Here is a 15,403-nt window from a genome sequence, read left to right as displayed (position 1 = left end):
CTCCGTGTTGAAGAGCTGGAGTCCGAGCTTCAAACACTGAGACACATCAGGGAGGGCGAGAGTTACCTGGACTCTGTGTTTCAGGAGGTAGTCACACCAATTAGATTAATTAATTCAGATGTAGTCCGTGACCAGGGACAGGATGGTGTGACTAGAAGTGAGGCAGGTACGGGGATCCAGGAGGTAGTGCTGGAGGAGCCGCAGCCCTTGCTCTTGTCCAACAGGTTTGAGGCTCTTACTCCCTGTGAGGATGGGAACGGGGACTGCGGGGAGGATGAGCAACCTGGCCACAGCACCGTGGAGCGGGGGGCCATTCAAGTGGGGGGAGTTAAAAGAAATGTTGTAGTGGTAGGGGATAGTATCGTTAGGGGGATAGATAGGGTTCTTTGCAGCCGAGAGCGAGAGTCCTGAAGGCTGTGTTGCTGCCCGGTGCCAGGGTTAAGGACATCTCCTCTGGGCTGGAGAGAAACTTGGAGTGGGAGGGGGAGGATCCAGTTGTCGTGGCCCATGTTGGTACCAACGACATAGATAGGACAAGGAAAGAGGTTTTTCTGAGGGAGTTTGAGCAGCTAGGGGCCAAATTAAAAAGCAGAACCACAAGGGTAATAATCTCTGGATTGCTACCTGAGCCATGTGCAAATTTGGCTAGGGTAAATAAAATTAGAGAGTTAAATGCGTGGCTCAAAGACTGGTGTGGGAGAAATGGGTTTTGCTTCTTGGGACACTGGCATCAGTACTGGGACAAGAGAGAGCTGTTCCGTTGGGACGGACTTCACTTGGCCAGTGCTGGGACTACAATCCTGGCAAATCGAATAACTAGGGCTGCAGAGAGGGCTTTAAACTAATTAGTGGGGGGAAGGTTTTAAGAGCGAAAAATAAAAATGACAGCGGAGAAGGCAATAGAGCAAGGTAGCAGTGGGGGAACTAAAAACCAGAGCGTGTCAGGAAGGGATAGAATGTATATAATGATAAAGGTAAAGTAGTAAAAGGGGTATAAGCAGGAATAAATTGTCAGAAAACATATTTGAAAGTTCTTTATCTGAATGCACACAGCATTCGTAACAAAATAGACGAGTTGACGGTACAAATAACTACACATGGGTATGATCTGGTGGCCGTTATGGAAACATGGCTGCAAGATGATCATGACTAGGAACTAAACATACAAGGGTATTTGACAATTAGGAAGGATAGACAGGAAGGAAAGGGAGGTGGGGTTGCTATGTTAATCAAGGATGGAATCACTGCAATAGTCAGAAATGATATTGGGTCAAAGGATCAGGATAGTGAAACAGCTTGGGTGGAGATAAGGAACAATAAGGGTAAAAAGTCACTAGTGGGCATAGTCTATAGGCCTCCTAACAGTTGCAACTCTGTTGGTCAGAGTATAAATCAGGAAATAGTTGGGGCTTGTAATAAGGGAACAGCTATAATCATGGGGGATTTTAACTTTCATATTGACTGGACTAATCAAATTGAGCATGGCAGCCTTGAGGAAGAGTTCATTGAGTGTATTAGGGATGGGTTCCTTGAGCAGTATGTAACTGAACCGACCAGGGGGCAAGCAATCTTAGATCTGGTCCTGTGCAATGAGACAGGATTAATAAAAAATGTCCTAGTAAAGGATCCCCTTGGAATGAGTGACCATAATATGGTTGAATTCCAAATTCAGTTTGAGGGTGAGAGTTGGATCTCAAACCAGTGTACTGAGCTTAAATAAAGGAGACTAGGAAGGTATGAGAGCAGAATTGACTAAAGTAGACTGGGAAAACAAATTAAAGTGTAAGATGGTAAAAGAGCAGTGGTCTACATTCAAGGAGATATTTCACATCTTTCAAGATAAATATATTCCACTGAGGAAAAAGGGGAGTAAAAGAAAAGACAGCCATCCGTGGCTTAGTAAAGTAATAAAGGATAGTATCCGACTGAAAACAAGGGCATATAAAGTAGCCAAATCTGGTGGGAGGATAGAAGATTGGGAAGCATTTAAAAGCCAGCAAACAACAACTAAAAGATTAATTAAGAAAGGGAAGATAGATTAAACTAGCAAAAAATATAAAAACAGATAGCAAGAGTTTCTACAGCTATATAAAAAGAAAAAGGGTGGCTAAAGTGAACGTTGGTCCCTTAGAGGATGAGATCAGGAAACTAGTGGTGGGGAACATGGAGATGGCAAAGACGCTGAACAAATATTTTGTATCAGTCTTTACAGTAGAGGACACTAAAAATATCCCAACACTGGACAAACAGGGGGCAAGGTGGGGGGGGGGGGGGGAGGAGCTAAACACGATTAAAATCACTAAGGAGATGGTACTTGGTAAAATAATGGGACTTAAGGCGGATAAATCCCCCGGACCTGATGACCTACATCCTAGGGTCTTGAGAGAAGTGGCGGTAGGAATTGTGGATGCATTGGTGATTATTTTCCAAAACTCCCTGGACTCAGGAAAGGTCCCGGCAGATTGGAAAACTGCTAATGTAACACCCTTATTTAAGAAGGGAAGTAGACAAAAAGCTGGAAACTATAGACCAGTTAGCCTAACATCTGTGGTTGGCAAAATGTTGGAGTCTATTATTAAGGAAACAGTAACAGAGCATTTGGATAAACATAATTTAATAGGACAGAGTCAGCATGGTTTTATGAAGGGGAAGTCATGTTTGACAAATTTGCTCGAATTCTTTGAGGACGTAACATACAGGGTGGATAAAGGGGAACCAGTGGATGTAGTGTATTTGGACTTCCAAAAGGCATTTGACAAGGCTCCACACAAAAAATTACCGATCAAGATAAAAAATCACGGGATTGGGGGTAATATACTGGCATGGGTGGAAGATTGGCTATCTAACAGAAAACAAAGAGTTGGGATAAATGGTTCGTTCTCGGGCTGGCAATCAGTAACTAGTGGTGTTTCGCAGGGGTCAGTGCTGGGACCCCAACTCTTTACAATCTATATTAACGATTTGGAGGAAGGGACCGAGTGCAACATATCCAAGTTTGCCGACGATACAAAGATGGGAGGGAAAGCAGTGAGTGAGGAGGACATAAAAAACCTGCAAAAGGACATAGACAGGCTAAGTGAGTGGGCAGAGATTTGGCAGATGGAATATAATATTGGAAAGTGTGAGGTCATGCACTTTGGCAGAAAAAATCAAAGAGCAAGTTATTATCTAAATGGAGAGAAACTGCAAAGTGCTACAGTACAAAGGGATCTGGGGGTCCTGGTGCATGAAACACAAAAAGTTAGTATGCAGGTGCAGCAGGTGATCAGGAAGGCCAATGGAATCTTGGCTTTTATTGCAAGGGGGATGGAGTATAAAAACAGGGAAGTCTTGCTGCAGTTATACAGGGTATTGGTGAGGCCACAGCTGGAATACTGCATGCAGTTTTGGTTTCCATATTTAAGAAAAGATATACTTGCTCTCAAGGCAGTTCAGAGAAGGTTCACTCGGTTGATTCCGAAGATGAGGGGGTTGACGTATGAGGAAAGGTTGAGTAGGTTGGGCCTCTACTCATTGGAGTTCAGAAGAATGAGAGGCGATCTTATCGAAACATATAAGATTGTGAGGGGGCTTGATCGGGTGGATGCAGTGAGGATGTTGCCACTGATGGGTGAGACTAGAACTAGGGGGCATAATCTTAGAATAAGGGGCTGCCCTTTCAAAACTGAGATGAGGAGAAACTTCTTCACTCAGAGGGTAGTAAATCTATGGAATTTGCTTCCCTAGAGAGCTGTGGAAGCTGCAACATTAAATAAATTTAAAACGGAGATAGACAGTTTCCTAGCAGATAAGGGAATTAGGGGTTACGGGGAGAGGACAGGGAAGTGGACGTGGGTCTAGATTCGGATCAGCCATGATCCTATTGAATGGCGGAGCAGGCCCGAGGGGCCGTATGGCCTACTCCTGCTCCTACTGCTTATGTTCTTATGTTCTTATGTTAAGGGCCGTGTCAACCACTGTAGAGGGGAATCCTCAGATGGGAAAAAGGAAGACATGTCGGAAGCTCTGGTAAGGAAGGTGGCATCGTCAGAGCAGATGCGGCGGAGACGGAGAAACTGGGAGAATGGAATAGAGTCCTTACAGGAGGCGGGGTGGAAGGAAGTGTAGTCCAGGTAGCTGTGGGAGTCAATGGGCTTGTAGTGAATGTTTGTCAATAACCTATCCCCAGAGATGGAGACGGAGAAGTCGAGGAAGGGAAGGAAAGAGTCGGAGATGGACCATGTGAAGGTGAGGGAAGGGTGGAAATTGGGAGCAAAGTGAATGAAATTATCTAGTTCTGGGCGAGAGCAGGAAACGGCACCAAAACAGTCATCAATGTAACGGAAAAAGAGGTGAGGGTGGGGACCCGAGTAGGACTGGAACAAAGAGTGTTCCACATATCCCACGAAAAGGCAGGCATAGCTAGGACCCATGCGGGTTTCCACAGCAACACCTTTGATTTGGAGGAAGTGAGTGGAGTCAAAGGAGAAGTTGTTCAATGTGAGAACAAGTTCAGCCAGGCAGAGGAGGGTGGTGGTGGATGGGGACTGGTTGGGCCTCTGTTCAAGGAAGAAGCGGAGCGCCCTCAGGCCATCCTGGTGGGGGATGGAGGTGTAGAGGGATCGGACGTCCATGGTGAAAAGGAGGCGGTTGGGGCCAGGAAACGGGAAACTGTTAAAGTGGCGGATGGCGTTGGAAGAGTCGCGGATGTAAGTGGGAAGAGACTGGAGAAGGGGAGAAAAATAGTCAAGATAGGAAAAGATAAATTCCGTGGGGCAAGAACAGGCTGAAACGATGGGTCTACCGGGGCAGTCCTGTTTGTGGATCTTGGGAAGGAGGTAGAAGTGGGCTGTGCGGGGTTGGGGAACTATGAGGTTGGCGGCCGTGGGGGGAAGATCTCCAGAGGAGATGAGGTCAGTGACAGTCTTGGAAATGGTGGCTTGATGTTCGGTAGTGGGGTCATGGTCCAGGCGGAAGTAGAAGGAGGTGTCGGAGAGTTGGCGTTCAGCTTCCGCTCGGTAGAGGTCGGTTCGCCAAACAACAACAGCACCACCCTTGTCAGCAGGTTTAATGACAATGTCGGGGTTGGAGCTGAGAGAATGGAGTGCTGCTGTGGTGTATGTAACCTGTTCCACCTTAAGAGAACTTAAGCCTGGTCCACCTTAAGAAAGGTACTACTTTCTTTGGCTGCTGTATGCGTAATACCGGTGGTGACCACACCGGTATATAAGCACAGTGTAATAATATTGTATTCAGTATAGTCCGACCTCCAACCAGTAAAGACCTGTTGAATTTACTCTTGTGGTCTGTGTAGTAATTCTCACTATAACACACAGACTTAACAGTGGCGACGAGTCCGATTCTTACCCTGCTGCAGTAATTTCCACGGCGACTTCGTCCACAGACAGGACGTCGAAGAGAGGTTTCCACCCTCATCACCTACGGGAAGACACGTCGAGCGGCAGGCATCGAGCAACCGGAGTGCAGAAGACATCCTGACCTCGAAGCCTCCATCAGTGACTGTCAGCTTCTTCTACTACCTCGTGGTGGGTAAGCCGGGCAGCGACACGACAGAAAGTCAACCGCGTTGGCTGTACAGACGGGGCTGGGAAGCCGGAGGAATAAGGGCGGTGAGGTCGATCGCGACCAGAGATAAGGGCCGGGCCGCTTTCGAGCGAGAGGCGCAGCGCGGGACATCGATCGCGACCGGAGATAAGGGCCGCATTCAGGCTAAAAGGCAGCGTCTGGGGAAACTGAAGGCGTGAGAGCCGCGGTGAAGCGGAGACAGCGTCGGGGGACGGGTGAAGACTGCCAAGCGAGGGAAAACCGCCATTTTGTGGGCGGAGGACGACGGCAAGAGCGGGAAGCCGCCATCTTAGATAACATTAAAAATCTGATAAATTGCTATGATGCCTAAACATGGGAACATTAATGCCTTCGACAGTGATATAGAAGACTGGGCTATGTATGTAGAACGCATACAAAACTATTGTAAGGCAAATAAAATTCCTGAGACAGATAAAGCACTAACATTACTAAACTTAATGGGTGCGAAGACATACGGGCAATTGAAACACCTGTTATCACCAGATGAACCGGCGGATAAGACGTTCGAACAGATTGTTACTGTCCTAAAAAATCATCTTAGCCCCACGCCGCTGATGCTAGCGGAACGATTTAAATTTTACGATAGAAGACAGCTGCAAAATGAAAGCAATGCTGAATATTTGATGGAATTACGTAAGCTAGCAAAATATTGTCAGTTTGGAACGGGACTGACAGAGGCACTTCAAGATAGATTTGTGTGTGGTTTATTTAAACAGGATACACAAAGGCGACTGCTCGAGGAGAATGAGCTGTCTCTCGAGAAGGCGGTCACTTTGGCAGCAGCACACGAGGCCGCAGCGAGAGGCACGGCAGTAATGCAGCTACGGCCACCGGAACTCGGTACAAACAAATTGGGTTTGAGTTCTGTCAAATGTTATCGTTGTGGAAAGACAACGCACGATCAGAACCAGTGTTGGTTTAAAAACCAAGAATGCAGAACATGTGGCAGGCTTGGCCACATAGCTAAAGTATGCCGGTCAGGAAAGAAGACCAGCAATAAAAAGTCACCGCAAGGAAAATATGCAAAGGTACACAGTTTGACTGAACAGAAGTCAGATTCAGACGCTAGCAGTAATGAACTGGATAGCTTAAGAATACACAACGTTGGTAAGGATACAGACCTCCAGACAATTTGGGTCATTCTTAAGATAGCAGGAGTCCAAGTAAAAATGGAATTGGACACTGGATCGGCATTGACGGTCATGAATAAGAAAGATTACAGAAGGTTATTCCAACATATTCCCTTACAGGATATGGAGATTATATTGAAAACGTACACGGGGCAAAGAGTGTACCCCATCGGAAAAATAGAGGTAGAAGTGGTCCACAAGGGCGAAGGAAGCCAAGTAATGGACTTATATGTGCTACCTGAAGGAGGTCCACCACTACTAGGACGGGAGTGGATTAGGAAAATGAATATGGACTGGCACTCCTTGAAAGCACTAACGGTAGATTCCGGGGAAACAGCTGTCAAACCTAAACGATTGTCCAGAATATTGGATGAGGCTAAAGAGGTGTTCCAGTCGGGACTGGGAACACTGAGAGGAATTACGGCAAACATCAAGATTGATGAACATGCACAACCAAAATTTTTTAAAGCCAGACCGGTACCCTATGCAATACAACCTGCGGTTGAAGCGGAGCTGGAAGCACTAAAACGTTCAGGGGTACTGTCTAAAGTAGATTGGAGTGAGTGGGCTACGCCCATTGTTCCCGTTATGAAACGTCCTGCGAACAATAAGCCAGGAGATCCAGGGAAGGTTCGCATCTGTGGAGATTTCAAGATCACCGTTAATCCGGTGCTTCACACGGTGCAGTATCTGCTTCCACGGATTGAGGATATTTTCGCTTCACTGTCTGGCGGGAAACACTTCACCAAGATAGACCTGGCGCAGGCGTACTTGCAGATGGAGGTTGAAGAAGAGTCACGCCAATACCTCACGATCAACACGCATCGAGGGTTGTACCGGTACAATAGGCTGGTTTTTGGTGTGGCATCGGCTCCAGCAATTTGGCAGAGGGCCATGGAGCAGGTATTACAGGGAATTCCAGGCACACAATGTTACCTGGACGACATTCTGATCACAGGCGATGGTGATGAACAGCACCTCGCTAACTTGGAACTGGTGCTCAACAGACTGAAAGAGTATGGACTTAGAGTAAATCGGCAGAAATGTGAGTTCTTCCAGAAGCGGATCTCGTACTGTGGTCATGTCATTGACCGGGAGGGGCTTCATAAGTCTCCTGACAAGATAGCGGCAGTTGTAAAGGCTCCCGCTCTGGAGAATGTCTCTCAGTTGAGGTCGTTTCTAGGATTAATTAACTACTACCATAAATTTCTGCCAAATCTATCCACGGTGCTGCATCCGTTGAATGCTCTTTTACAGAAAGGGGTACCATGGGACTGGGGCGAAAACTGTAAGAAGGCATTTCACAAAAGCAAAGAATTGATCACCTCAGAGGAAGTGTTGGCTCACTTCAACCCGACACTGCCTATTCGGTTGGCTTGTGATGCTTCTCCATATGGTATTGGGGCAGTACTCTCTCATAAATTGCCAAATGGCACGGAAAGGCCAGTCGCGTTTGCATCCAGATCATTGACCTCCGCTGAGCGCAACTATGCGCAGATCGATAGGGAGGCCCTTAGCCTTGTATGGGGAGTGAAGAAGTTTAATCATTACCTACAGGGCCAAAAATTCACACTTCTGACGGACCATCAACCGTTGGTGTCCATTTTTAATCCTAAGAAGGGTGTTTCGGTGATGACAGCACAGCGTCTCCAGAGATGGTCTCTTTTCTTAGGGGCACATCAATATCAGAGAGAATTCAAAGGTATGAAACAGCATGGCAATGCTGATGGCCTGTCGCACCTGCCACTACCTGAAGATGAAGACACGACGGAAGTTGACCCTGTTGAGTTATTTCATTCGACCATTATCGAGTGTTTACCTGTCACCAACGCAAGTATTGAAAGAGAAACCAGGAACGACCCGACACTGTCCAGAGTCTACGAGGTGACAGTGAAAGGATGGCCAACACGGGGTGATCCTCTGTTACCGGCATTCTCGGCAAGGCGAGACCAGCTGTCTGTCTGCCATGGTACTTTGATGTACGGGACAAGAGTGATTATTCCTCCCAAGTTAAGGGAAAGAGTTTTAAAAGAACTACATGAAGGTCATCTGGGGGGAGTTAAAATGAAAAGTCTTGCTAGGGCTTACGTATGGTGGCCGGGTATTGACCAACAGATTGAGGAGTTAACGAAAAGCTGCGCTGGGTGTCAAAAAGTGCAAAATGCACCTCCGATAGCACCGCTACACCCATGGGAATGGCCTTCAGCCCCATGGCAATGTGTACACATTGACTTTGCTGGTCCATTCATGGACTCCATGTTCCTAATCGCGGTGGACGCACATTCCAAATGGCCAGAAGTCATCAAGATGAATACCACTACTTCAGAAAAGACAATTGCGGTGTTAAGAACAATATTCGCAAGGAACGGATTGCCAGAACAGATCTGTTCGGACAACGGACCACAGTTTGTATCGGAAGAATTCCAACAATTCTTAAAGAAGAATGGAGTTAAACATTATACCTCTGCCCCATATCATCCGGCGACAAACGGGTTGGCTGAAAGATTTGTCCAGACATTCAAAAAGGCTATTAAGGCCATGAATGATGATCAGATTCCGCTGCAACACAAGGTCGATAAGTTCCTGATGTCATATAGAAACGCCAATCATGCCGTGACTAACCAAAGTCCTGCTATGATGTTTTATAACAGGAGGTTGCGGCCCAAGTTGGACTTGTTAAAACCAAATGTGCGGAGGGAAGTGGAAAACAAACAGTTTCGGCATATTAACAGCAAGACCACTCGAACTTTCGACGTAGGACAACCAGTGATGGCAAGGGGCTATGGAAACGACAAATGGCAGTCCGGAACAATCCGGGCCAGACAAGAACCTCTGATGTATGTGATAATAATAATAACTTCCGGGAAGTTATGTCATCACTTCCTGTGAAATGTGAACTGTGAACTATGAACTATGAACTGTGTACATACCTCACTTCCTGTCATATGTCACTTCCTGTTGGACTGGTATAAATACTGGACTGTTCAGTATTGTAAGAGGCTTCTACCAGAGGCATGGTAAAGACCTCTCTTGTATATAGTGTGTTTGTAAGTTGCTTAAAGCTTACCTTAAAGTTACTTGATGTGTAAGACTCCTTTTTCTTACATCAATGTACACCGTAGATATTGGTCATAATGTGATAAGGCGTCATGCGGATCAACTGGTAGAGTCGAGAGCAAGGGTCGAACCCATGGTTGTGACAGAGACAGCTGTGGAAGATGTTCATGAACCTGAAGCATCTACCTCGGCCGAGAATGTATTTGATGATGATGACACCCAATACATTGGCAACCAACTAGAGGAGGCACCTCAACAAGAATCAGAGACCACTGAAAGGCGTTATCCAAGCCGAATCAGAGAGCCTCCTGAGAGACTGAACCTTTGAACTGTTATACCTGAAGTTATATATGTATATATGTTATGTTTATTTGGGGATATGACTGTTAAGCTAAAAAGGGAGGATTGTGGTGTATGTAACCTGTTCCACCTTAAGAGAACTTAAGCCTGGTCCACCTTAAGAAAGGTACTACTTTCTTTGGCTGCTGTATACGTAATACCGGTGGTGACCACACCGGTATATAAGCACAGTGTAATAATATTGTATTCAGTATAGTCCGACCTCCAACCAGTAAAGACCTGTTGAATTTACTCTTGTGGTCTGTGTAGTAATTCTCACTATAGCACACAGACTTAACAGCTGCAAGTTCAGAGGGAGGTAGGTTGGTGTGAGTGAGGGGAGCAGAGAAATGGAGACGGCCGATGTCACGCCGGCAGTTTGCAATGAAAAGATCCAGAGAGGGTAAGAGGCCAGAGGGAGGGGTCCAAGTAGAACGAGAATTCTGAAAGCGGGAGAAAGGGTCAGCCGTGCGGGGGAAGACTCCTGGCCAAAGAAGTGGGCATAGAGACGAAGGCGGCGGAAAAAGAGCTCAGCATCATGCCGAGCTTGAAATTCATTGAGGTGGGGGCGTAAGGGGATGAAGCTTAGGCCTTTGCTAAGGACTGATCGTTCGGGGTCAGAGAGGGGAAGGTCAGAGGGGATAGTGAAAACGCAGCAGGGGGTGAGATTGGGAGAAGGGATGGGGTCAGAGGAAAGTGAAGGGGAAGAAGGTTCCGGAGGGGCGTTGGTGTCCAAGAGTTGTTGAAGCTTGCGATCCTTGACACCTGAAAGGAAGAAAAAAAGTTTTTTGTTAAAGCGCCGGATGAGGCGAAAGATGAAATGGAACTGCGGACCAGGACAGCTTGGAGATAAAGTGAGTCGGTGCTGCTGAAGAGAAAGAGGTCGAGAGTGTTAATGTGGCATCGCATGGCATTCAGCGTGGAGAGCAGTGGTTCGTGGAACGCTGAATATCTTGGAGATATCTGTAGTCCTGAGTAGATCCAAAACACGAAGGGTGGAATTTCAGTTGGAATCCACGTGGAGTAAGCCGGAGCCAGAGACAGTTGCTGAGGAAAGATATGTGGCTGTGAAAGCGAGTTTTGGTAGATACCTGATCAAACACGAGAAGGGAGACAGAAAGCAATGAAGATGAACAAGGTAAAAGAGACAAACGGAAATCCCATCGGAGAGAAGAGAACTTCTTCAAGGTGGGCATTCCTGGAAGAGAGGTGGCAGTGAATTAAACACTAATACAAAAAGAAAATACTGCAGATGCTGGAAATCTGAAATAAAAACAGAAAATGCTGGAGACACTCAGCAGGTCAGGTAGCATCTGTGAAGAGAGAAACAGAGTTAACGTTTCAGGTCGATGACCTTTTGTCAGAACTGGAAAAAAGCAGGAAATGGAACAGATGCTGAGATGCCGTTTTCCCTGGCTGGAGCGTCTAGAACTAGGGGGCATAGTCTCAGGATAAAGGGTCAGCCATTTAAGACTGAGATGAGGAGGAATTTCTTCACTCAGAGTTGTGAATCTTTGGAATTCTCTGTCCCAAAGGGCTGTGGATGCTGAATCGTTGAGTATATTCAAGGCTGAGATAGATAGATTTTTGGACTCTAGGGAAATCAAGGGATACGGGGATCGAGCAGGAAAGTGGAATTGAGGTCGAAGATCAGTCATGATCTTATTGAATGGCAGAGCAGGCCCGATGGGCCGTATGGTCCATAAATATGATCCTTTCACACTCACAAGCCCAATAACAGCACCGTTACTCATCTGACATCTAGATTTCATGATATTGGGATGTGCTTGGATTTCCTGAGCTAAGCAGACTTGCAATTCTTTGCAGATTTTTCCACACTCACCTGCTGCCTCCGGTGTTCCTTAGCTTTCTCATTTCTTTCTGTGTCGTACACTGAGATGCTCAGCTCATTCGCCCTGCGTTCTGTTGCCCTGTCCTTGAGAAATTCACGTACCTTAAACATAGTAATAAATCACAATATCACCCGTTAACTGAATACTTTTAAAGTTTAGATCCTGTTCAGTACATAACTTCAGGGTAGAAGTTCCGATTGGCAAAGTTCACGTTGAACACTTAATGGGTTCAGTGCAATTCTGTGCGTGCTATTTTTACAAAGGCATTAACTCATTTATTGTAAATTGGTTCCTGCCTGCGTAAAAATACAGCACAAATCATATTACAAGCGCAATGTTTGACGTGAACTTTGTGTGCTTTTTTTGTGTCTAAATGACCCAGTTTGCAGATTGCACTTTCATCGTGCCCTACATTGGCGTCAGCCATGGCTCAGTGGGTCGCACTCTCACCTGAGTCAGAAGGTTGTGGGTTTAAGTCCTACTCCAGAGACTTGAGCACATAATCTTGGCTGACACTTCAATGCAGTTCTGAGGGAGTGCTGCACTGTTGGAGGCGCCTTCTTTTGGATGAGACGTTAAACCAAAACTTATCTGCCCTCCCAGGTGGATATAAACAATCCCATGGCACTATTTTGAAGAAGAGCAGGGGAATTATCTCCGGTGTCCTGGACAATAATTATCCCTCCTACCAACATCACTAAAACAGATTATCTGGTCATTATCTCATTGCTGTTTGTAGGATCTTGCTGTGTGTAAATTGGCTGCCGTGTTTCCTACATTACAACAGTGATTACACTTCAAAAAGTACTTCATTGGTTGTAAAGTGCTTTGGGATGCCCTGAGGTCATGAAAGGCGCAATATAGATGCAAGTTCTTTCTTTCTTTCTTTCTTTCACCACTGCAAGAACCCTGTACAGAGCTGCACTGATAGCTGATCAAAGAAACAGATGAGCCTAAATTTTCTGATCCATGGTGCCCAATACATGGGCATGAAGTGGGTTTAACTGATGCAAGAAAGGGGAGGATGTCCACTCGGGTTGTCTGCCTATTTAGCACCGTATTTTACATTGAAACATATAAAATTCTGACCGGGCTAGACAGACTGGAGGTGAAGAGGATGTTTCCCCTGGCTGGGGGGTCTAGAACGAGGGGTCACAGTCTCAGGATACGGGGTAGGACATTTAGGACTGTGATGAGGAGAAATTTCTTCACTCAGAGGGTGGTGAACTTGTGGAATTCTCTACCACAGAAGGCTGTGAAGGCCAATTCACTGAAGATATTTAAGAAGGAGATAGATAGATTTCTAGACACAAAAGGCATCAAGGGGTATGGGGAGAGAGCGGGAATATGGTATTGAGATAGAGGATCAGCCATGATATTGAATGGTGGAGCAGGCTCGAAGGGCCGAATGGCCTACTCCTGCTCCTATTTTTCTATGTTTCTATATTTATAATATTGAAATAATGTCAGAATAACATACAATATCCTTCAAGCAATTTTCCAACCCTCCTGCAGGAATATCAACAAAACAACTTGCATTTATATAGTGCCTTTAACATGGTAAAACTCCCAAGGCGCTTTACAGGACTGTTATCAAACAAAATTTGACACCAGAACTTAGGCACCACCGCCAATGGCGGAGTGATGGAAATCAGGGATGCCCAAGGAGCCAGAATTGGAGGAGCATAGAGTTGTAAGGCTGGAGGAGGTTACAGAGATAGGAAGGGGCGAGGCAATGGAAGGATTTGAACAGAAGGATCAGAATTTTTAAATTTGAAGCAGTGTCGGACCGGGAGCCAACGTAGGTTAGCGAGCACGGGGTGATGGGCAATGTTCCCTGGCCGCGCAGCTCTCTGATGGTCCCATGCAGCCAGCTTGTCGGCTTTTAAATGGAAAAACCGCGCATGCGCGGTATTTTGAATACCCGCTAAAGGGGCCACGCGGCCCCCAAAAAATGACAGAGAACATTGATGATGGGTGAACAGGATTTCATACAAGTTAGGATATGGGCAGCAGTGTTTTGAATGAGCTGAAGTTTACGGAGGGTAGAAGGACGGATAGGAGAACATTGGAATAGTCGAGTCTGGAGGTAACAAAGGCATGGATCAGAGTTTCAGCAGCCGATCGGGCTGAGAGAAGGGTAGAGACGGGCGATGTTTCGGAGGTGGAAGAAGGTGGTGTTGGTGATGATGGAGAAGATATGCGGTCAGAAGCTTAGCTCAGGGCCAAATAGAAAAAGAGAGACATGCATTTACATAGCGCCTTTCACAACCTCAGGACATTCTAAAGTGCTTTACAGCCAATGAAGTACTTCTGAAGTGTAGTCACTGTTGCAATGTAGGACACTAAGGTTGCAAACAGTCTGATTCAGCCTCAGACAGTAGTCATGGAGAGGGATGGAGTCAGTGGCTAGGGAACAGAGTTTGTGGCGGGGACCAAGGACAATGGCTTCGGTCTTCCCAATATTAAATTGGAGGGAATTCTGCTCATCCAATAGTGGATGGCACTGATTCATCTATCCAGCTGTTTAAAATGGATGCCCAGGGTTGCTGGAGACTGAACCATTTCCCATAGAACATTTCAGCAGCTGATGGACTGAGGCAGAGACGGAAATGAGCGATATTACACAGGTGGAAGTAGAAGGTTTAAGCAACCCTATGTGAAGATTCATGGTAGCATTTTGAGGCCATTTTTTAAATGTTTTTCCCATTTTGTTTCTTTTATCCTCTGTCTTCTTAGCTTGTCAAAAGTTTCGTTGGGACACTTTATGCTCAAAGGTGACGACCCTGTTGGAAAGAGAATTTGTCTGGATGACTGGGCTCATGACTGTTGAGGTCAATACAAGTGAGGCAAGCTCTCCTGTGCATTTCACAGATCTAAACAGCCCATCTGGGGTTAACAGGATGCTGCGGTTCATGTTTCTGCTGCTGCTAATTCTTCAAAAGACTTATCGAGAAACGAAAGAGAGGGGTCAAAGACTCTGCTGCAGGACACCATGGGGTTGAATCTCCGAAAGGGGTTCTCCTGATCGTCACAGCAGAAGAGCCACCAACTCCCCGGAGAAACGGTGCAAATATCGTTTACGCCATTTCTCTGGGTTTCCCCAGATCTTCTCTTGCGTTAATTAAACCGGTAAAAAGTAATAGCGGGGAATCAGAGAGCAATGACTAGATGATGCCAAGCTTGGGTTTTAACAGCCTGATGATTGTAGGAAGAAGGCAAGACTGGGGGAGATAAGGAAACAGCTACTTGGGAAGTCGATGCACCTCTGAATCACACCCCAGCAAGGGTCAGCACCGTCAAGAGACTTAGGACCGGTATAGGTTGCTCAATGGTGTCACTAAGCAAATGGGGATATTCAACCAGCCCGACAACTTGTGAATGTGGAACTGAGGCACAGACTATGCAACATCTCCTGCAATGCCCATCGTTAGAGGA

At 46.2% G+C, this 15,403-nt stretch overlaps 1 protein-coding gene across 2 annotated transcripts in view; it reads right to left on the bottom strand.

The window, feature by feature from the left end:
• The window catches only part of drc7 (dynein regulatory complex subunit 7), a 166,415-nt gene that overhangs the window by 36,508 nt on the left and 114,504 nt on the right, over positions 1-15,403 (bottom strand). For both annotated transcript variants that reach the window (XM_085980801.1, XM_085980799.1), the window contains one exon: positions 11,956-12,066. In XM_085980801.1, the coding sequence (XP_085836927.1) occupies positions 11,956-12,066 (111 nt within the window). The remainder of the gene's footprint in view (positions 1-11,955; positions 12,067-15,403) is intronic.

The sequence above is a fragment of the Somniosus microcephalus genome, unplaced genomic scaffold (assembly GCF_052327205.1).
Source record: "Somniosus microcephalus isolate GS21.2 unplaced genomic scaffold, FLI_Smic_1.0 scaffold558, whole genome shotgun sequence".
Classification (NCBI taxonomy): Eukaryota; Metazoa; Chordata; class Chondrichthyes; order Squaliformes; family Somniosidae; genus Somniosus; species Somniosus microcephalus.
Note: the sequence above shows the minus strand (reverse complement) of the source record. Positions and strands in the feature narration are given on the sequence as shown.